General features: G+C 37.3%; 1 protein-coding gene across 1 annotated transcript in view; it reads left to right on the top strand.

Annotated features, from left to right (window-relative positions):
- Positions 1-6,262: 6,262 nt before the first annotated feature.
- LOC116254503 (E3 SUMO-protein ligase SIZ1) overlaps positions 6,263-24,321 on the top strand; it is a 63,018-nt gene continuing 44,959 nt past the window's right edge. Inside the window, exons 1-7 of the mRNA XM_031629928.2 lie at positions 6,263-6,770; positions 6,873-7,014; positions 11,519-11,599; positions 12,073-12,115; positions 16,712-16,787; positions 16,980-17,142; positions 19,822-19,955. Coding sequence (XP_031485788.1) covers positions 6,991-7,014; positions 11,519-11,599; positions 12,073-12,115; positions 16,712-16,787; positions 16,980-17,142; positions 19,822-19,955 — 521 coding nt within the window. The 5' untranslated portion in view covers positions 6,263-6,770; positions 6,873-6,990. The remainder of the gene's footprint in view (positions 6,771-6,872; positions 7,015-11,518; positions 11,600-12,072; positions 12,116-16,711; positions 16,788-16,979; positions 17,143-19,821; positions 19,956-24,321) is intronic.

Raw genomic sequence — 24,321 nt, 5'->3', positions numbered from 1 at the left:
CAGCCGGATTGAATCGGACTTGCTCAATAAAAGAGAAGTGATCGATGGTGGAAGAAAGAGCTAAAAGTCAAAAAGACGGCAGGACGAAGGGAAATGGTGGAAAACTGTGGTCAGCACTTTGAATAATTCGTCTGAGCTTTTTGGCTCGGTTCATATTAGCACTAAAAGCTTGCACTTGTTTGGGTGAACAGGAGGAATAGTTTGTATGGGTGAACAGGAGGAATAGTGGATTCAAAAAAAATTTGGCTTGAGGGGCACTAATTAAGAAATCCTCATTTCTCGAAGGGCATCCATGTATATAAAACCGCGAACTTTTGAAAACGTCCATTTAGGAGAAACTTTGACGGTTTGGCGTAGGAGTATCTGTCAACTAGCGTGTCTTGATTCCACTAGCGTGTCTTCATTCCACTGTTAATAATATAGAGGAATTGCACTCACACAAATCAGACCGACGACCTGCCTTGTGTGCGATTTCACTTACCTGACAAGCTATACTATACCCCTTGGCAGGGGCGAATGGAGGGGAGCTCACCTAAGCTATGGACCCACCCCAACTAATTGAAAAAAAAAAATACATTAAAAAATTAAAATTTTTTGGTTGGATAATGTATTTTTTAGATTTAGATTTAGTTTGACCATATCCGGATAATTCGGTGGACGGTTTGGTTTTTTCCTGAAAAAAATCTTGGCTCCGCCCCTACCCCTTGGAGTGTCACTAAAATACATATCAAAACAAGTTTTAAATAAACCTGAAAAAGAAAAAAGAAAAGAGGGCAACCATACATACTGGTGTTCCAAAGGAATTTAAGATGTGAGCTAGGTTAGTTGAAACTTAGAACCCTTTATCAAGAAGAAAATTTCTTGCAATAGAAAAAGACAAGTCAAAAAAGTGAAAGATAATTTTAGGAGCACTAAGTCTGACTCCTTCCACAACATTAAGAAGAAAAGAGCCGTGAAGGACTAGAGCACTAACTTTGGCGATAGATGGAGCAGTTCAAATAGAAATGGCAACCCCAAAATATTAAAATATAAATGTGCAGTTCCAAGAAAATTATTTCTGTGTATTTACCAGATAAAAATCAAATGGGCAGTTGGAAAAAAGAGAGCGTTTCTAAGAAAATACTAAAATGGTAGAGAAGCATCCCATGAAATCAAGAGGAAGTTTCAAAAAAGAGAGGCGAGGGAGGAACAGGAAGCCTGCTAGAAAGAAAAGTTAAAAAATAAAAAATAAAATAAATGATGTGGCATAGCCATATGCAATAAATAAATAAATAAATAAATATATATGTATATGTATATAAAGTGGCATCATACTCTTAAATATCATATTAGATGGGTATCCTATGGCTCGTCAATTTTATGAAGCTTAGGTGGTGGACATTAAGTCTAAAAAATTTAAAAAGCAATTTTTATTTTGAACAGAAATACCCCTCTAAAGAAGACAAAAAAATCTCAATTAAAGAAAATTATTTATTTCATCATGTGTGAGATATGTCTGCTTTTTGAAGAAAAAGCTTGGCTTATTTTTCAACTTAACATCCACCAACCCATCTTCTTAAAAGTGAAGTGATGACTGATGACTCATACAATTTCCATGTAATATAGTACATAAGGTTCTCACAGCTACCTGTTTCCTATGCGCGCGGGTACATATATATATATATATATATATATATATATATATAAAGAACCGAACATATTAAATTCTTGTAAAAATAATATTTAAGACAAAATATGAACGTTGTAGACTGTTTATAAACACTAATTTAACATAACTAAAGTCTTAATTGAAGTTACTTTTTTGAAAATTATTGATTTTTGTACTAGTGAAACTTTGATGTTGGTAAGAGTTGTTTACTTTTCTATTGTTATAAAACATTAAAAACTCGAAAGGATGAACTTTAAATATGTTTCTCATGGTAATTCTCTTAAGAACATATTTGTACATTTCGATTGTGCAGAAAAGTGTTTTAACAATCAACTTTAAGAGGTTTGATTTACACACACACACACACACACAAACCTCTCCCTCTCTCTCTCTCTTTCTCTCTCTAGAACCCTCTGCTCTCTATCGCTCAAGGCCTGGACTGCCATAGATTAGGTTCTTACAAAACAAAACAACAGAACCTCCAACAAGCGGGAGGATTTCGTCCTCCTTGCTATAATAAGCCTTGAATAAAAAAAACTACGCATGTATCTGTCTGTACCAGCATGCTCCATATAATCTGTATAATCTGTCTAACATGGCTTAACATTATCTAGCATGCTTTCATGAACTCGGATGCACAGACACTGTAGGCAGCACGGGCACCAGAGAGGTGGAACACTTACTTGGATTCAAAGAATCTGGCTCAGATACCACTGTTGAGGAAACTTATGATGCAGCGGAAGTTGCAAGTCGTCGCCTGTAAGATCACCAGCGGCTTTAGTTCCATGTAGAACTCGCCCCTATAGAAGACAGCACAAGAGGAAGAGGAGGAAGTAGAAGAGTTTGTCAGTTTTGGGGTTTCCTTCTAAGTAGGGTTGGGCGTCGGGCCGGGGAAAACCTGGCCTGGGCAGGACCCGGGCCAGGTAGGCCAGGCCGGATAGGCCGGCCCGACTCACGACTCCAAGGCATGGCGCCCTTCTCCAACAATGAAGGAGCAACAGCCTCCCCTCGTCCACCCTTCTCTCCATTTTATTTGAATGCTATCCAAGAAGTATCAGATAAGGGCATTATGAGTCGTACAAATGAATCACAATAACAAGCCCTTTTGGATTTTTTTGCACATGGCAATGCACATTTAAGTTTAATCATATCAATGACACTTCTAGTTTGAATCTTATTGCCTTTCTTAAATAGTTGCACTACTGTGCATCACTCTTACTACAAACAGCAACGCATATATCATTGATTTTGACATATTTCACAATACTTATACAAGTTAATGCCCACATTCTCGAATTTCTCCTTAAAGAAGGGGAAAATGTTGTGTTTCCTCCTCTCCCTAAAAAAATATTCCCCTTCTATTTAGTGTTCTTTTATCCAAGCTATTCTGCAACCTTTTTAAACATCTTGAGTTTATAGGTGATTTCTTACTGCAATGTTGCCAGGCTGATGCCATAGAAACTAATCTTCTTTAAGCATCAAAGTTTTAGTGGACTTTTAATGATGCAGTAAGGTTGCAGATATCAATGGAGTTGAGTTGGTTTACTTAGGTGTCATGGCCTTGTTCTAGGCTTCTAGTGACATTACACAAGTTATCATGCTTTATATGTGTTCTTTATACATGGAATCCTCCTCTTTTATCTTTTCAATGTTACAGGTAATGAGTGGAAGCCATGTATTCACATGCTTTTATGCAAAACATCACACTAAGTGTCTTTCATTGTTATCATGTAACCTAAATGCATGTTATATTTTAGTCTTTTTTGCAACTTGCTTTGTTTATAGAGTAAGCCAATCCTTTCTGCATTTCGCATTTACTGGTAGTGTATGTTAGAAATGTCGTGGTCAAAATTTTACTGACTTGGTTTACATCAACATTAGATCATGTAAATGACTATTGGTCAAAATTTGTGTAAAACTTATTCCAAATAAACCCCATCGAGCCATTCATGGAAATGAATAAGCTAGGGTTCCTATGTTAGTTTTATTGGAGTTTTCCTCTCTTAGAAGTGGTATACACTTTGTTAGTAACTTTTTAATGGGATAAATTCAATAACATATGCATATCACTAGAGGTGGAAACAAGGGAGGCTGGTAGGGGCCATGGCCACCCAAGATATTGGAAAATCAAAATTTACCTTTTTAGAAGTTTTAAAAATTTGAATATGGCCCTGCAAAAAAATTTGAAAAAAGTGATTGGCCACGTCTAAAAAATTCAGAAATTTTATTTGGTTTTGTAGTTTTTCAAGTTCTACTTCCCCAATAAAAATATCTTAGCTTTGCTCCTCCATATCACCTTTTAATGCGATTATGTACTATCCTGCATTGTTGAAGAGGAGCACATGTTCTCCTTAATTTGCTTTTGAGACATTAGTGTTATAATCAATTGAAAAAGTCTAGATGCACACCATTGTTTTAGGTGTGGTTGGATGATGGTCAAAATTGAGTTTGCGATGCCCAGTTTTGACAAAATGGTGTTTGAGAAGGGATTGAATAGTCGACACACTTAGTTTTTCACAAAAATAATATTTGTAGGGTGTCATCCAAATACACAAATCAAGTTTCAAAAATTGAATTAAAACAAAACAAGTTTTCAAACACCTGGTTTTTATAAAGAAGTCAGTTTGGAGAATTTTATTCAAATGCTACCCTTGACATTTTTTTTTATGCAAGCTGTTAAGTAGGTTGTATCTGAAATATTGAGTTCATCTCATGTTGATGGATATAACGTAGAGAGTGCAATGTAAGTATGTATAAATGGCATATGGTAACAACACTTAGGAACGTATAAGCATAATATTTCTTTATTTATACATTGTTGCATGCTGGACCCAAAGGCCTAGATGCTAAACTTACAACAACACTTTTTCAGTATCGTTTAAACTGAAAAAAAAAAAAATTGTTGTCAGTATGCTCTTCTTCCAACTAATGACCTTAACGCAACGTTTCTTCTTGGAGGAGTCTGCAAGATAATATTATGTAACTTCTCACTAGATTGTGGATCCCTTGACAAAGGAAAATGAGGGTGCTTATGTCTTAAGATAGATATAATAGAGTTCAGCTTACTTGAAACATGGTTAGGTTTCTCCAAAGCTGACATCTTAAATTTATATTCAATTATAGTTCATGAATTTAAGATGGTGCTTGAAAGATTGAGAGTTAACAGACCTTAAATCAGATCTAATGGTCATGATTGACTCATTGTAGATTTGTGACAAATTTTTAAATTTTAGCTATCCGGCAAACGACAATATTGAATCATATATGTGTATATATATTTAAGTAAGTATGTATATATATACATGATTTTGTGTATATGCAGGAGCATTTATTTTATTTTGACCATCATAACTTTGAACGTGGAGACCGCAAATTATGCAATTGGCTTCATGAAAGAAATGCTCATATAGTTTTCTTATTCCTTAGTTCAAAAAATAACTATCCTCGCTTGTGCTTCTGCACTAAACCATCCTCAAACAAAGGGTGAAACTGTAATTTTGCTTGAACTTGGCAGTTTCTACTAGCCAATCCAATTGATGAGGTCATAACTCCAAATGAATTGCTTTCCACCGAAGCAAAGTTCTAAGAACATGGAAAACGTTAGAAAGAAGGATAATTCCGAAAAACATAGTGAAGCAACGGGGGCTATCTCGGGAGGACCTCATTTTGTAAATCACTCACTAAAATCTTGTAAAAAGCCGTGCCTCATATGTACATTATTTGTCTAGAGTAAAACCCAAAAACATGGGAGTTGGTAGGGCCGACTTAAGTAAGAATGGTTCGACCTAAGGCTAACAACCATTCGAGCTCGGCTCATCAACGAGCTCAAGCTGAGGCCATTTGCTTAACATGTCGAGCTCGAGTTTATGAGTCGACTCATTCAAATAATCAAGTTGAGTTCGATCTCAACACGTAACTGCCAAGTCAAGCTTGAACCTTAATTGAGTTTGTCGATTTTACGAGTTTGTCGAGCCTTAATCGAGGCAAACTCAAGTTCAACACGTACCGGTAAGTACCAATTCTATTCAAACGAGTTTGTCGAGCTCGAGCTCAACACGTAATTGCCGAGTCGAGCTCGAGTTGCTTCCGTCGAGCTATGCTCGAGCTTGAGCCGAATCGAGATCCATGTTTCATTAGTCGTGCCAATCCCGAACTGACTGAACTCGGGCTCGTGTTCACTGCTAGTCCGAGCCACTTATCTTTGTACGAGCAAAGCTTCCCGAACATATGAAACCAAGCGAGCCAACAAAAAACCTGACCGGGTCCATCTATACAAGCCAAAAGACAAATGAGCCAACACCGACAACTGGCTTTTGACCAACCTAACCGAGCGAGTCAACATCTAGAACCTGATATTGGTTTTCGTTTGCGACTCCGCAAGGGTTCGAAGGACCAAAAGATAAACTGCCCGTCGCGGACGAGCCTTGGACCAGCCTAACCGAGCCAGTCAACATAAAAAGAGCCTGACCGGGGAAGGGACCGGACCGAGCATCAGGTCAAGCGACCAGGAGGGGGAAGAAAGAGCACGGGCCACGGCAGCGTCGGAAGTGGGACGGTGGCAGCAGCAGCAACGGCACCAGCAGCACGAATGTGCGCGAGTGGCCTCCGGAACCCAAATCCGGAATAGGGCGGATTGAAGTCTGCGGACACGGGTTACAGTCCCCGTCTGGCTGTGGACCTGTGGTTCCGGCTCTCCTTCGGGGGAAAGGTGGAAGAAAGAGGGGGGTCAAATAGAAGGACGAATGCAGGCGGCGAACGGGAACTGCTCTCTCTCCCTTCCTCTTCCTACGCGCACTTCGCGATCACCTTCGCCATCTCTCTCTTTTCTTCTCTCTTGCTCGTTGTTTCTCTGTGATCGATCCGGAACCTTCGACCGCCTGTCCCTAGCGTTTGGGACCATTTCCCACGTTCCTTCCTAGGGTTTCTTATCCCCGATGTGTTTCCTGCACTGCTTCTTATGGTTTGCTTGGCTGAGCAGGGGATCCCTCTGAATTGAGGGTTTGATTTGTTTTCTTGCTTGGGGGTAAAATCTGGTTCGCTTGGGTTGTTTATCATTTGTGGCGTGGGGTGTCTGTCTCTGAAAGATATCCGGCTAAATTGGAGTCTTGGTCGGAGAATTGTGGTAATTTTGGACAGTTGATTTCTTCTAGTTTCGTTTGAAGCGTTTCCTTGGTGCTATTAAGTGTGTATTTGGCCTGAGGTCGGCTTGTCCGTGGCCTACCAGTGCCGTTCTTTAGGGGGCTTGGTGTTGGAAATTGTGGAGTTTGGTAATTTGGGCCGGTTTCTGCTGATAACGTGTCGGAGCTGGGAGCATCTGGATTCGTTTGTGGGAAGTATTCGTCATGGATTCCGTGTCAAGTTGCAAGGTTTGTTGTTTTTTGTGGTTAACGAAGTTTTGTAGTATTTGCGGTTGTTGTAATCGATTTCTTCACTTTTCAGGAGGCCTTGTATTTCTGCTGAATGGCCTCCTGAAGGCAATGATTCTGCTAGTTCAAGACACTCTATTTACTGAAAAGCATGCAAAGTATGAACTTATGTTTTTTAAACTGCTCAGAGGTCTCCTTTAGTCACAGAGATGATTAAATGAATTGAACAATATGCCATATGTTGCTATTGCTTCTTGCTATTGACCTTCATATTGAAGCTGAAGCTAAGAATTATGAACGATATACATTCGTTTAATGCTGCGAGCATAGATCGCGTTGGACCTTTAAGTTGTTAACTTATGTCATATTTTGGGTAATTCTTTTTCAGTTGTTTTAAACAAGAAGGTAGTAGATGATAAACTGTATGGAGCATCAAGAAGTTCCATAATATAGGAACCTTTGGCATTCTTGTGTTGCTTTAATACTAGTTCCTGTCAAACTTGAATTAGCAAAGTCTGAGGTGCAATTGTCTTCTTCATATTTATTGCTGGGAGTTAACCGTTGAATTATCATTAACATGTTATATATATATATAATTGATGTTTGTAGGAAAGCATGTTGAACTGTTTCATCAGAATCAAGTTGCAGGTGTATTTTTTTTTATCATACTATATGGAAGACAACCATTTGAATGACTTTTCACTAAGTTAAAAGAGAAAAATGTAATAGGAAATTATAAAAAAATGTAATATAAAAGAAATATTAAACATCATGAACATATAGGCACATTCTAACTTAAGTTGGCGAGGTTGTAGAATTAAATAAATTAATGAAAGATTATCCATGAACTTGACATGTCAAATTAAGGTGGAGATGTAATGTTCCTGGTAGTCAAGTAAGCAAGTATTTTGAAAGTTCTAAAAGGAAAAAATCAATATAACCCTTGGTGGTATGATTGAAAAATTATATCCAAAGTCTTAAAACTAATAAATGAAAAAATGAAACAACCAAGGAAATTGGGCGTGTAGATTCTAACTTCTAAGTATCTCATGGACTACTTGTTTGTTCTTTTTATTAGAAACATTAGCATTTTTTGTGCATTGGAGTATGTGGTCGAGTTGGTGGAAGTCAGTGGTTCTTTATGAAGGTGGCTGGTGTCTGATGATTGATTTTCGTGGTGGGTCATCTTCATTTTAAGTATTGGCAACAGGTCAAGATAAAATCTGCAGGTTTAATCTTCAATGTTTTTCTTCCAAGCTCTAAAGAATGTCAGCAGGAATTTTTCTAGGATGTGTGGATCTGGATAGGTTTTATGAGGTTGCAGTATACAAAGACGACATTTTAAATTGATGAATACATCTATTTATGTATGTATTAATTTTCTCTCTTTTTTTTTTGAAATTACTTTGATATTGTTGTCATTTAAGCTAACTAAAAACATCAGCTAAATATCTTGGTATTGTTAAAATATTGACAGAAAATAAACATTGTGTGGTTATTATGGTAATATCACAATGTTGATTTTCTTAAAAGATTTCTTTCTTGTCATTTGTTTTATGAATTTAAATAGTTATATGGATATTTGAATTTTTTTTTTATAAGGATATTAGTGTAAAACTCATAGTTTCCTAGCCTTTTCTATTGTGCTATTTTTCCATTTTTTTTTGAGTTCCAATGTTTTCATGATATTTCGTGGAAAACAAACTCCAAAAAACTTTTGTGTGGAAGGTTGAAGCCCATCTCAAGAAATTGCTGAGAATGATGTTTCTTGTATGATATATCCAATTTACATGTTCTCATCCCAGGGTATATATTAGCAGTCACTGGAAAAATGTTAAAAAAGAAAAAAAAAAATTCTATCGCAAGCATATAGGTTTTTCTTTGTTTAAGAGGAATTAGAGCCTGAGGCAAGAAGGACTGTGGCTTTGGAATTAGTCTTGGAACTGGAATCCAGAAGCAAGATTGCAGATGGTTTAAGAGGGAGGTTATGCTACATAAGCATATAGGTTTTTCTTTGTTGGTAGTCCCCAACCTTTTGGATTGGGATCTCAAAATGCATGAATGAGGAGGGAAAGTCAGGTATTTTCAAGGGGAGAGAAGGCAAAAAGTACGAGGGTTAGAACTTCTTTTATGCTCAATAAGTGTGGAGACAATACAAATGATCGTTTTAGACCTTCAAAAGAGAGAATATTAACCTCATCTATGTCTAGTCATGGCTGGTCTTATGCAGCACACGTATGGTCTAACATGAGGGTTTAAATTTCAGGTTTATGGGCATTAATTAACAAAACATGAAGGCAGTTCTTTGTTTCGGCATTATGGGGGAGCCCCTTTCTTCGACTCTAGATTACTCCAAAGACATTCAAAGGCTTGTCTGAATTTTGTTGTCATTAGCTTACAAAGATACGAGATTTTGGAAAGCTTTAAGGACAAGCAATTGTGGCCAACATTATCCAAATCGGTGTGTCAATCGAATCAGTGAGGCTGTCGATGTAGTGAATCGGCTAGTTCACTCTTTCAGGTGAATCAGCCAAAACTATTAAAAGTCAATTTTAATAAATTAAATGAAAACATTATAAAACAATCAAAAAGTTAAAAAAGTTATAAAATATATAAAGAATTAGTTAGAACAAGGTGGGTGCCACTCTTGAATTGGCTATGGAATCAAATCCAGTTGCCACCAATTCGATTTGAATTGGCCAATGCAGGCTTATTTTGATAACACCAATTGTCCCTAATATTTTATTAATCCTGTTGGCTAGCTTGCTTACAAATAAGACATCTCTAGATGGTGACAACTGACAAGTCTGTGAACCTCCAGCAGCATTTGGGTCCTTTTGTTTCTGAACAAAAGAACTTCTAGTGGTGGATTATTGTTTGTTCGCTGGGTGTCAGTTCCTCAGGGGATGCTTTCTGGAGCAGTCTGAGTAGTCACAAGGCATGGACCTTAAAAAAGGAGTAGACAGCACCTTGGCAGGCCACAAACAGCAAATGAAAGGAAAAAATGGGCGAAGAAGTGGAAGGGAAAAAAGAAAGAAAAAGAAGGAAAGAAGAAAGAAAAAGGAAATGAAGAAAAAAATGAGAAAGATATCCTACAACGTTTTTTAACTTCAGCGCCTAGGTGGTAGCCTAGTTGAAAAGCTGGTGGCCCAGGGCCTATGCACCTGCCTTTGTACACTTTTGACCATTAAACGAGCAGTGTGTTATATCTCTGTTCTTTGTGAACATAGTAGCTAAGCTGCTAATTTGATTCTTGACAATTTACTGGGATTTTATTGGGGAGTTTTCCCTTTAAATCTGTCTCATCAGGTCAGTATTAAACATTGTAAAATATACAATTTCTTTTTGAAAAAACGTGACATAATGCTGCTATTTTGTTGCAAAACCAACAAAGATTACTATGAAGGTTTTTTAAACGTAAGGCATCTACTAGGAATAAAATGTGGCAAAAAGAAAGCTCAAAAGATACTTTCACATAAAGATGATTTATTGTGAATCTGTGGTATATAGTTTCACAGTTTTGAATTTCTTGCAATTCCGATACTTTCACATAAAGATGATATATTGTGAATCTGTGGTATATAGTTTTCACAGTTTTGAATTTCTTGCAATTCCGGATTTCATTGAGAAACTAGATATTGTTTGGAAACTTCAACTTGGCAATGTTTAGAGTGATATTTTGAAATATCGCTGATATAGGTCACTAAGTTTTTGGACTATGGCAGTCCCAGTGTCACATATTGTTCCTGTTTATTGGTTAGTTGATGTGCTTATGCTACAATACTATGACTTCATCTCATATTTGAGTAGCCATTAGAACTTTTATGGTTATCAAGTAGTCATGTAAGAAAGTTGTTGATGCAACTATGATGCCATGTTCTTTTCATTTTTTGATTCCTCAAGGCCTCAGCCTGGAGCTGCATCTCGATTTTGATGTCCACCAAAAAGTTTCCTATGTGATTTATGGATAGTTGTGTATGCAGCAGGAAGAATCTGCTTTATAGACGAACCATTTTGCATAACAGTATAGAGAATTGAGGTCTAGGGGTTGAATCTGTCCTAAATTTTCAATTGAGAAAAAACAAAGCTATTTTTAAATGATAAAAAGTTATGGATGATTAGAGACAATGAAGTTGAATGTCAACCTCCCTCTTATTGGCAGATTGAAAATAGTCATAGTACAATATATGCGACTGATAAAGGCCAATGTGGCAATGTGTATTTTTACTCATAAAAATGATTAAACTAAATTTCATTGTTACAGTTTCGCCATTCTGAAGAGCTCAATTTTTTTCTTCTTCTGAAAATATTTTATCATTTAAATGACCAATTAGACACATGTTTATTTGTAGACACTATGATTTTGCTGTTTTAGGCTTTTGGTTTTTTCTTCTAGGATGGAGAAGATCGGTTTGTTATTATGGAGCTTTTAATACTTGTATCCTGTGCAGTGATTAATTTTTCTTATTCAGTAAGTGTGTTAATAAGTTTCTACCTCTTTCAGGAAAAGCTTCAGTATTTCCGAATAAAGGAATTGAAGGATGTTTTGACTCAAATAGGCCTTGCGAAGCAAGGAAAAAAGCAGGTTTGTCCTCTAGGCTCTAGGGAAGCTGAATCCTGGTGTTGGGTTGCTTTTCTGAAGTATTGACATGTCTCATCATTTTTCTCCATTTATTTCATGAAGCTAGAACATATAGTCATATACAGTGTATGCATAGGACATTGGCAATCTCACAGACACATGCTTGTCTATGGTTATGTGTAACATACCTTGTCGTGTAAAATATACAAAGCTTTAGATTTCTTGTTATGCTCATTTAGTATATTTTTTACAGCTATAATGGTTTCTAATTAATCTGTGCCACCCTTGCGCAACAATGTCAAGTATTTTTTGGTTTTGCAACTTTATGTTTTTTTGTGCTTTTGTGTCTTTGACTGTGATGGTTGAATCTGAATAAGATCTGTGTGATTCTTTCTTATCTTGTTGTTGTTTTTCCTGATTATTTGTTTTCTTTACTCTTTTCACTAACTGAAACCTGTCACTTTCTCTTGAAACAGGATCTTGTTGACCGTATTTTGGCACTTCTTTCTGATGACCAAGGTAATGTAAATTAGCCTTACTTTTTGTTTCTCGTGATAAATCCCATGGACTCTGTTTATTCGACTGCATGAAATGTATGGAAGAGATCATTTTTTTAGTTTGTCGCATTTAGTTTTTGCTGGATGAATATGCTTTTGGACTTGGTTAGTGCCTGATTATTATGGTTCCATAAACTTTGCTGATGGATGTGGCATAGTGAGCCTTTCATCTGCCCAATAGTTCCATGGGCTTGAATCTCTATGCTAGCTTGGACCATCAGCTAAATGAAGAGGTCGGAATTTGAGATCAGTTAATAAGCGGAAAAATTTTGACAAGAATAATGTGCTGGGTCCCACCATCTGCTACTGGGAAATGGTGTTCCCACTTGTTAACCTGTCAAGTACCCACTTGGTCTACAAGGAAGAGTGAACGGACACATACAGCAGGTGGCATGCACTTCTTTTACCATGGATGGGCTGAATGATGGCCTATATCCTACTGAAGTAGCTGGATTAGTCACAAAAAGTGGTTAGATACACCTTCGTGATCCTTGAGGACTTAGGTACAGTGTCAACATGGTCAAGCTCAGCAAGTTGTGGTTATTGCACTCCTGCCTTTTCTTGTCCATTTTGACTTGGTCAACTTTGTCTACTTTGTCTTAGAACAGATTAAATGCACAAACACAAACGTAGGCACACATAGATACATGCAAACTCTAGGAAAATCGCCATTGATATGCAGATGAACAAGGGATCGACAGAAGAAGATTATCAAGAAAAATGCATCATCGTCAATGTCTACTAAATATTAAAAACTGAAATATATCTTAATGAATTTGTCAAAGACCGTTTGCGCATGTTCTTATGATACCTATAGTGTATTACTTAATGATATAAGTTATCTTGGACTATTTGCAAAACCACCTATTATGGTTAAGGAAATAAATTTTAAACTAGAATCCAACTAATTGTAAGAAAGAGATTCACAAGTATTATTTTTGAATTGCATATTGTAAAAATAATTTTAATAGCAAATGTAAACTATCAAATTTAAATTTTTTCCCAATGAAAAGAAAAGCCATTATGAAGGCTAAATGTTAATGTACATACCGGTTAACTCTGATTACATGTAATGTCTAAATGCAGACACCAGTTAACTCTGGGATCACACTCACTTGTGAAGGAATGACTCTAACTAGGCTTCATTAGTGAAGAAAATAATTACTTCAAATTTTCAGATTCTTGACTTTAATTAAGTAATAATGATTTTGGAAGGTTTCTATTTTTGAAGTAGGAAGGTTTGAGATACTGTTGTTATCAGGGTGACAAATCAGTAGGATGGGGTGAAGGAAGTTGTTGGATGAACTTGTCAAATGCTATGAACTATGTCAGTTGTCACATTGGTATATGTGTGTGTGTGTGTGTAGTTGACTCCCCAGTATGGAGCATTAAAAAAAAAAAAAATCCTTCGGTGGCTGGAGACAGATATGGACCTGAGTTCTAGCTTGGACATGGAAAATCATATTTTGTATTTTTTAATCTATTTTGGTAATTTTTTTTGAAATGAATATAGATAATAAATAGATCTGTTAGCTCAAAATTTTATTGTTGCTACATATATGTACATAGAGAAGCTGAAATCTTTTGGTCATCCGTTCATCTGGATCTTTCACACATGCAGCCCCATGCATTGTATTGGGCTGCTTGTGTGAGATCCAGATGGATGGATGGCTAGAGGAATCCATAACCTTAGATGCAAGTAATGTGGAAGCACCATTAATATATGTACAAAGTTAAAAGCCAAACATCATAGTGTAGCAGAAGTGAACATAAAATGGTGAAAGCTTTTGCCTACGCGTTTGGTGTATGGCTAGACCTGCCATACATAATACAAAAATCGCTTGCATAATAGGACTATCTTTCCTAAGCAGATAGTGTGCTCCACACTGTCAAAGTGATGAGCATGAGTGCCTGTGTAGGATTAGACAACACAATTAGCAGAAACAACATCATACTATATATATATGTAGTTTAGATCACTTGTAGAAGCAAGTAAGGTGACTGCTTTATAATCGCAACTACCTTGCAGATCGAAGTAAAGGAGCTTCAATTAAAGAATAACATCCTTTGATGGGCTTCAGGTCTGGACTATCATCTACATAGTTCATATTGCTTCTTTGCAGCTCTAACATCAAACTATATTGAAGTGAGGTCTGCATGTATTGCTCTGATTACTAGACATTCACTAACCAAGAGAAACTGGTGGTCTTTTTACCATAAACCTAGGTTTTATCATGGGTAAGAGGGCTGGCACAGGTTCCACAAAATATGTTTTAGAGCACATAAGATATATATACACATTCATGGTTTTATAGAATATGTACTTAATGTATGGCTGGAACTTCCACTTGGTTAGTTGATGTAGAATATGTAATTAACGTATAACAAACTGTATTTAAAGAACAGAAGTTGTATAATGTGACTGCGCATAATATAATTATATATGGTATATCAATGTAGAATAAAATTGCAGGACATTAATTTGAAGGGAAGGTGACATTTCACCTTCCCATGCACTAGGCATGCTAGCGCCTAATCCAGCCTAGGTGCGACGATGCGCCATTCTAACACTTGTCGCGTAAGTGATGTACTTACGCGACGGGTGTGGACTCACACCCAGGCGATGTGTTCACAACTAAGCTCGTCGCTGGCCTAGGTTTATTGTGGTTGTGGACTGGATTGTCTTTCTAGTACTTGGCTGATTTATAAATGAAAAAAAGAAAAAATTTAAGTGGAAAAAGCTTTATGCCTTTATCGATAGATCTACAAAGAAGAATATGGGAATGCAAATATATATAACAAACAGAAAAGGAAGGATGAACAAAGCTAACCACCAACCAAGAGAAAAAAGAACCTGGTTGAAATTGAGGGGTGTTGTTCAATGGAAAGTTGGACATTCCTATAGAGGATGAAGAGCACGATGCCAGTTGGACCAGATGATTGACACTTGATGATGTTGATGCTGTGTTGACACTGTTGGAAGGAAAGGGAAGTGAGTGGCAGTGATGCTTTCTGTTTCCCTTATTTTCAGTAATCGAATGTTAGCAAGGATCTCTTCTAGTAGAGGTTAAGCCCCTCCATGTTCACATCATACATGCTGTAGTAATGCTCCACAAGGGCCTTCACCGACCATTTCTTGTGGCCATTTCTTGATGTAATGAAATAATAAGGAACCCTTTAGCTGTCCTAGATTTATCATGCCTGACAGGCCCATGGGACCCAGCTGGCCAAATAAATTATTGGGCCAGCCCAGGCTATGGCCTGAGGGTAGTGTTCATGACTGAGCCTAACCCTGTATGGGTTGGGGCCCCGATTGCCAATCAAGGGCCTGGCATATGCTCAGCTAGTAGGGTGATTAAAATCTTTCATTCCAGGTAGAGGACTATATTCAGATTCAGAATGCATTGGTTGATATTGTCAAGGTTAAAGCTATAGCTATGCTGCTTGACAATGAAGTTGTAGCATGGTGGCAACATAAGCATTGCAATGTTGAACAGAGAATGATTGAAATTGAAATATATAATGATTTGAAGGTAAAACTCAGAAACTACATCATGGTCGATAATGCACCATATCAGGCTTATCAGTTGGTGGTGAAATTCATGCACTGGAGCCCTATAGGACTATGTGGGGGCTTTCCACAATCTCATGTTGTACACACCTAATATGCCAAATGAAGACAAGCTCAACTGCCTTATTGTGGGCTTTTATCCATGGCTGCAATCCAAAGACAGACCAAAGCAATATTCATAGCTAGGAGCATTTATATTTGATGATCCAATACTTAGAAGTACACTCAATGGAAGTCCTTCATCCAAGATTGGAAGAATCAATATTATAGAGGCAAGAAAGTGGACTAACGAGACATATGGCCGCCTTTTTGTGTTTGTCGTGTTGTCCCTCTCAAGAAAAGTATCTAGTGAGGAAATGTCCCAAGTGTCATGTGAAGGACGAAGGGTAAAACAATGTTGCATGGCCAAAAGATAGAGAAGCTGCGGGTTTGTGTGACAAAAATGAGTGCAATGCAAATAATCCACAAAATGTAGACCTGCATGGTGGAAAGCACGATTAGGTGATGCATAAACTCATCTCATATGAGGAAGCAAAGTTATTCAACTTGGACTGTAGGACAAAGCAAGGGACCATCAGGGTAGTGAATTCTAAGGTCAAGCCCATTTGTGGAGAGAGAAAAGGTGTGGCAATGCACATTGAAAATTAAGCTGGCAATAATTTCTCAATGGTGTCAGTCTCAAGGTGATTCTGGGTACAATGTTATTGTGAAGTCATAACATGATGATATTGGTCAAACATATGATAGTTTTGTTTTCTTATTGTCATGATCTCCTTTTCTATAAGGCATGTGATGAATTACGTAGCTACTTTGCAGAATATCTGTGGTATGTTAATACTTCTTTTGCAACTTAGGAGTTCTGCGTTTAGTTAGATTGAGCTGCTGAGCAGCTTTATTCATTGATGTGTTCTCTTGTTAGTCCAGCTTGGTCTTGAGAATTTATTGCTTCCTTCTCTAGATAATGATTTTTTTCTACATTCTTTCTAGCTTCAAAAAATGCTTGGGGAAGAAAACACTCTGTTGGGAAGGAGGAAATTCTGAAAATAGTTGATGACACCTACAGGTATATTTTGTAGTTGAAAGTTTTTTTTTCCTAGGTTGAATGTTTTGAAAAATATTTTGTTCAGTAACCATGCTACAAACACTATCTAGGTATTAACTAGTATCATTATATGGTTTTCTAGCTTGGAATTTGCTAGTTTGCAGTTTGTGCCTTGTCTTTGATTTAGCTCACACTGAACTTGCTTGTTGGTAGGAAAATGCCAATCTATTTTGCTTCTGATCTTGCATCAAAGGGCCATAATAGCTCAACTTTGAATATAGTGAAGCCAAAAGAAGAAGTAGAGGATCATGCTCTTTTGGATACGAAGATCTGTTGTCCATGTGGGAGCTCATTTATGATGGAATCGATGATTCAGGTACAGCTAAGAACAACTTTCGTTGGAACCTCAATATGTGATAATTTCTACCATGCTTGTGTCACACTTGTCTCTCGTCCTTCTCTGGAATGTTCTGTAGAGTTTAATGATGGGAACATACTGTATTCCATATAGTCCGTGACATTGAGCTTATGTATGGGAGTTGCTGTTTTTTATGCCACACAGATTATGTAACTTCACCTGTTATTTGGTTGATATTGGTTTAGTTGGACAATGTCATCAATAATAGTAGGTTCTGCCTTTTTATTTTTGTGTTCTCTTATGATCTTCATGTATTTTACTTTATTATATTTGCTGGCTCCAATTAACTACACATAACAGGTGCATAGAGAGCATTAGTGGCTCCAATTTACTTATTACAAAATAGATATTTGTTAGAAGTGCAAGGAGCAAAGAAAAAGATTATAATATGAAAATCTAATAATTTATGTTTTATTGAAGCCTGACACTAGTAATGATGATACTTTCGTGGGTCTTAATTGCTCGTATTTTGGAAAAAATGCCATGGCATGATCGTGGTTATAGTTGTACCATGATAGGTTCGCATTGCTATGTCATGAGTTTTTGAGCCATTTTCCTATTGTATCTGATAGTATTGTTACTTTGTATAGTGCCTAATTCTGGCACAATCTATTAAGTTGTTCAGTAGCTTTCTTTCTGACGTCCAACTGGTTAAAGTGGAGAAACTATGTGGAATTTATTTAGGGGCAAAAGCAGAGGATTTATGTAGGTGGGGCCTGTTGGGCCTGTCATCTTTCATGAAAAATCCGGGGTGGGCCATAACTAACGTTTCAAAATTCATGTATGCTTTTCTCTTTAGAATATCTGGTGACACGTGGGGCTCCTCTCACTCTCCTTGGTTTCCATCCCTAGTTATATACTGTTCAACCATGGTTACAAATTTCATGGATATTTTCAAAAATGTTGTGAAAAAATGCCAAAGAAAGTGAGCATAAACAATAGCAATGTATTCATTTATAGCAACATTTTGAATATCCTGCCATGGTATTTTGTCTTTGAGGAAAAAGTTGACACATGTGGCTATGTTTTGGGCTTGTGCTTCTTCAGAAACTCCATCCATAATTGTCTTAGTTGTCAAGGAGGCCAGGCGCTGCCTAGGTGCACCTAGCGCAAAAAGGTTTACAAAAGTCGTTGCAATTTTGTTTATTTATTTGTAATTCTAAAATGTTGGCTTTATGTTTTATGTGTTAAGTTACCATGTTAGCAAGTTAGAATTAGTCAAAATCAACTTATAAAACAGCAAAATAAAATGTTTGATGCATTGAATTTAAAATATAAGACAAAGTCTCTAATCAATTGCAAGATAATTTAAAATACACAGGCACACACTTGTATATATATATATATATGTATGTATGTATGTATGTATGTATGTATGTATGTATGTATGTATATATAGATACATATATACATGGCTAATGTTTTTCTAAGAATTTTGGCTAGCCAACATTATTCCATCATGCAATTGGAGGTCAACTGTGATAGTCAGTTACTGAAGTTGCACCAAAGTAACAAAAGTAAACTGAAGTAGATACTAACAAAAAGTAAGCTACATTTGTGAGGGAAGGCCTGGCTACATCATACCAAAGTAAACTGAAGTTGCACCAACCTCAGAAAATTTGCTGCTGTATGCAGTAAAGAATTACAACAAATAACATATAGAACATATAGCCCTAGTGTTTAATCTATCAGTTTTTCACAATAGATAGCAGATCCCCTCTTGTTCTGGGGATTCAAAAGTACCAACAATTAAGCTGCTGAAATATTAAGAATGCAAGGGAGAATGAAACTCGGAAAGAATACGACAAAAATCTGACAAAAAGTAACTGCAGGCGTGCCAAATGGACTAGGCTACAACGCGCGCCTAGTCCAGCCTAGGCGCCAAACCAACACCCGATGCCTAAGTGATGGACTTAGGCATGGGATGTGGACTGACGACTAGTCCACGACTAGGCGTTGCCTCGGGGACACCTTGACAACTAAGGTAATTGTCATCCTTTTCTTTGTGTCCAGCTCTCGACACCCTTCTTAAATAAGCTAATATGGAATTTATCCTTATCAAGAAAGCCTATATCTTGGCACATTTCACTTGAATAAATAATTCAGCTGATTAGTCCTCTCAATTGATGGTTCCAGGGTTTGCATGTGTAGTTCTTTGAATTTATCATGTGTTATTTCAATGGAAAGAAATGAAATCTGTCTGCAAACTCATTCATATTCATGAGCAAGTGGAAAGCATGATTCATCCTAGTCGCGAAACTAAAATTTCTATAGATAATCACGTAGTTCCTGTTTTTGAAGCACAATTTTCTTTGTCAACTTAGAAGTGGTCCTTTGTGGTGGCTTTCCTGATCCTCAACTAAATGCATTACTTTTTTTCCCTTTTCAGGATACATTTGTTAGGTGATAAAGCTTTTGCTTAGCGAGTCTATTTGAAGTTAAATCACCAATTTTTAATCTTTGTTCTGATTTCTGAGGTCTCCTCTGCCGTCTGAGACTCTGGCATTGCTGTACTCTGCAATACTTATTATTTTCTGTTGAATAGCATTTTTCTAGGCACACTGTGTGTCTTTTGCATGTTCAGAACCCTTTGGCACCCTATATTCACAGTTGATATGTTTGTGTCATTGTGAGCAGTGCGAGGATCCAAAATGTCGTGTTTGGCAACATCTCGGTTGTGTTATTATTCCTGAGAAACCTGTTGAGGGTGTGCAACCACAAATTCCCCTTCAACACTATTGTGAAACTTGCAGGCTTAACCGTGCTGATCCGTAAGTCTGACCTCTTTTTGCTTATGCAAGTTGATATTATATAAAACTGGAGTCAAAGTTGTCTTTTTCCTCTCTGTTAGATCTGGGTAATTTTCTTGCAATGCTAATGGCTGGACACTTGTTGTTGCTTTTATGGTTTCAAATTAGTATCTTGATCCAAAAACTAAAGGTTCTACTTGAAATGATTTGGTGTCTAACCAAATCATCTTAGTTGACGATGTTGATATTTTTGTATAACCTAGCTGTCCTTTATTTTAACATTTAGTGCCTCTCCTTTTTAAGTATCTATTTTAGGAATTTATCAAAATTCTTTCTTCAGGCCAGTTAAAGATACTCTAATTACAGCCTGGACTGAAGATATCATTTAAATGATTCTTTGCCCTTGCGTTTCTTATGGTTTTTTAGTTTCTTATGAAATATGATGGAAACTTTGGCAGCCTACTTGATATTTAATAATTAGTTGGTCACAGGTGCAAGTACCTGCTTTTTGGTGTTCCTGCATAAATTACCTTCCTTAACTGGTGTGTCTTTTGCTGAAGAGATTTTAGACGTACTCTTTCATATTGTAACCTTCTCTTCTGATATTGGTGTCTATAGAGCAGACCGTCTTGATTTCGTTTTTAATTTGTGTTATGTCTATTATAATTCTCCCGTTCAGTTTAACATAATGGATGTTTTCTTTTCTTCTTTTTCAAATCTTTGCTCTCTGTTCCTTATGTTTATCATCATTCAATAGCGAACGTCTTCTTCGTTCCAAGGTCCTTGGCATACACAGAAGAGGTAGTGAATTCAACAAAAGAATATGTTTCGTCTACAAGTTTAGATACAGACACAATGTTTTTCTTTATATTTGGGGAAAGTAGAACATTAAATAAGGATAGCGAAGAATTTGATATAGGAATTTGTGCATTTCCAGTATGAGTAATGCAATGATATGACCCATCTCCCGTGATAATGGTTCCTCTTTCAAAATAAGGGAATAAATTAGACAGTTTACCTGCATCTCTAGGGACGTGTGTAGCAGCCCAAGAGTATATGTACCACTGTTGATCATTTTGTTTGAAATGCATCTTTGAAAGAGCCGTCATAAGTATTTACTGCACATCATTTGGCACAGATTTTAGAAGGCTGACCTTGTGTTGTCTGCATTCCTCCCTACTTGTTCTCTTGTATGTATGTCTTTCCCTTATTTTACGGATTGTACCAACAATCTGCCTTAACATGACCTTTCTTGTTGCATAGCAAACAAGTGGGAATTCTTATGTGATTCTCAGTCCCTGGAGGGATATTAGGAATTGGTAAAATTCCTCTGCCACCTTGACCAAAACGACCACACCCTTATCCTCCTTGGTAACCTCCACCTCCATGACCATATCCACATCTATTGTCAATCACTAGCACATTGTGAGAACCTTCGTCACTAATCTCAGAGGTTTGTTTCCTACTCGTCTCATGCTGAAGAAGTGTAGCCTTGAGTTTTGAAGAATTGGGAAAAGTAGGAAGGACTTCTAAAGCAGTACAAAACCTATCATACTCTGGGCCTAGCCCACTTAGTATCTATTGAACCTTATCATGGTCTGAAACGGCACTCCCAATCACCGCAAGCTGATTTGTGATCCCCTTCATTTGAGCCAAATATTCCATAACGAGTTTTGATCCTTTCTTGAGATTTTGAAATTCTCGCTTTAATTGTAGAACTCGCTCCTTTGAAACCTGAGACTATGTGTTTGCTAGTATGTCCCACAACTCTGCTGCACTAAGATCATGAGAAATAGTAGCAAGTACTTCATCTAAAAGGTTGAAAGTGATATATGTTATGAGAGATTGGTCACTCCTCATCCACTTAACATACTCTGGATTCCGCTCTGTTGTGATAGATGACTCTCTTTCATCATTTTTCACTTCCTGAAAGATAAACTGTGGCAGGACAAGGGGAAGTTCCATTTAGATGCCCAAACAAATCATGACTCCTTTTAAAAGGAACTATCTGTCGCTTCCAGGTTAGATAATTGGTATGAGTAAGCTTTTGGGAAACAAGTTGGGTCAATAAACTAGAAGAAAAGCTATTGTTAGAAGTACAGTCCATGCATAAACAGAAAAGAAACTTTCTTATGCCGTCAAATAGAATGCCGCAAGAAAGACAACCGGTAGCCTTTTTTTTTTGTTGGGGTGGGGGGAGGGCATATCGAGTCCTTGCTACACACAAAATAGAATCCCTGCTATGCACAGAACTAAGACTGTGTGGGACAGATATGAAATTAATGGCACAATAGATATTTAATTTTGCTGAAAAACAAGGCCTAATATAAAGGTATGGAATTCTATAAGCAGACTGAAAACAAGGCAGAACATGCACACATTTGATTCTAATATAGGCTGAAGGAAAGATGGCAGAGAATAGAATGAATGATAAAAAAAGGACGTTCAACACTTTTTAGAGCATGTCTTAATTATTTCAACGTGGCTCTATAGACAGATTCAACTTTGTTTTAGGCTGAAGAAAAGATAGCAGAAAATAGGAGGAATAGAAAAGGATGTTGAACACCCTTTTTTTTGACACGTTTTGATTATTCAACACTGTTCTGTGCTTGACGAATGAATATGATGCAGAGAATAAACCAGATGGAGTAGAGAAAAACACAAATAGAAAGGACATAGAGGGTGCGACAAAAGATAAAATCATAAAAGAGTAAGAAGAATAAAAGAGATGGGGAATGGGATGTCTTTCCTGAAAAGTTCAGATCAGATCCATCTGGGCGATCTTTCTGGAGAAGTCGCCAAACCAGTGATCTGATACCATGTCAGTTTTTGGGTATATCGGTTGTGATATTTACTGCAGTTCAGTCTTGCAGAAAATAAAGAAGAAGAAAGACAAGTGGAGAGAAGGGAGGGACTGCCATAACTGCACGCAGACTCAACCCTAAACTTTATTTTCTCACGTTAGATACAAAGCCAGAATAATAAACAATGGTACAATAAATTACTTCATATGCCATTAATGAAGCATAAAGGCACGTGAGAAATAAAGCAGGAATGAAACAACGCTTATTTTTGACTGGTTTGGGTCTGGACCAAGATCCAAACCCATCTGGTCATTCTTTAACAGTGACAGTCTGGACTTTTGGATGATTTTTTCCACGTGTTTGGAAATCCATTTCCTTTTAAAAAAGGAGGAAGAAGGCAAGGTGGATGGTCACTATTGATGGTAAGCATCTTTTTCCAAGAAGGTGGAGATATTGTCCCTTGGATGAGGCCATCTAAGGGTCCAAAATTTCTAAGCTAGGAGCCAATTAAATGCTTAACTAGTTGTACTCATTTTTTCCTGCACATACACACATATGTTTGCATTTATGGAGGTGTCTCTGTGTTTATGTGTATAAATGTTTGTCTGTGTGGTGTGGATAGGGGGATGGAATGTATATGTTGTGCTTATGATTGTTTTGTACATGTTACAGCCGGCAGCCTTAGAGAGAGAAACGTTGTTTCATTTACTAACCCTAATCTCCATAATAAAGAGATTAGGGTTGAAGAGAGGTTTACAGAGTACATCAACCGAAAATAGAGGAACATTTAAAGAGACTTCCTAACTATTAAATATTGCAAATAACCACCTAGAAACATAAACTCTTCTAATTCAACACTCCCCTTCAAGCTGGAGCATACATATTAATCATGCTCAGCTTGTCACAACATCTAGAAAAATCACCAATAGGGAGAGCTTTAGTGAAGACATCTGCAGCTTGATCTTTTGATGATACATGAATAGTGGTTATGGTTCCTCTTTGAACGAAATCCTGAATGTAAGGACGGTCTACTTCAATATGTTTAGTTCTCTCATGGAAAATTGGATTGTTTGCGATGTATGTGGCTGCTCGATTGTCACAATACATCTTCATGGGAATTGGAATCGACACTTAGGCTAGATAGCATGGATTTAGCTCAAGTCATTTCAGCGGCAGTTTGAGTCATAGCTCTGTATTCAGATTCTGCACTAGATCTTGACACCACACCCTGTTTTTTGCTTCTCAAGGATATAAGGTTGCCTCCCACAAATACACATAATCCTGTGGTAGATTTCCTGTCTTTGATTGAGCCAGCATAGGCAGCACTATAGGCTTCCACTTCTAGGGTCTTGCCTTTTTTTGAACAAAAATCCTTTGCCAGGGAACGATTTCAAATATTTGACCACCATTAAAACAGCATTCTAATCTATGATACACGGGTACGCCTCCAAAGGAGGCGTACCCTACCGGCCGGTACCGGTACCAGTACGGGGCTGGGTACGGCTCCGGTACGCGTTGACCGTACCAGATACAGTCAACGTACCGGAGGTCGTATCCGTCCAAAATTGAACACGGTCAACATT

Source organism: Nymphaea colorata, chromosome 5 (assembly GCF_008831285.2).
Source record: "Nymphaea colorata isolate Beijing-Zhang1983 chromosome 5, ASM883128v2, whole genome shotgun sequence".
In the NCBI taxonomy this organism is placed as follows: domain Eukaryota; kingdom Viridiplantae; phylum Streptophyta; class Magnoliopsida; order Nymphaeales; family Nymphaeaceae; genus Nymphaea; species Nymphaea colorata.
The sequence above is the reverse complement of the archived record's forward strand: the minus strand, read 5'-3'. Positions and strand labels throughout refer to the sequence as shown.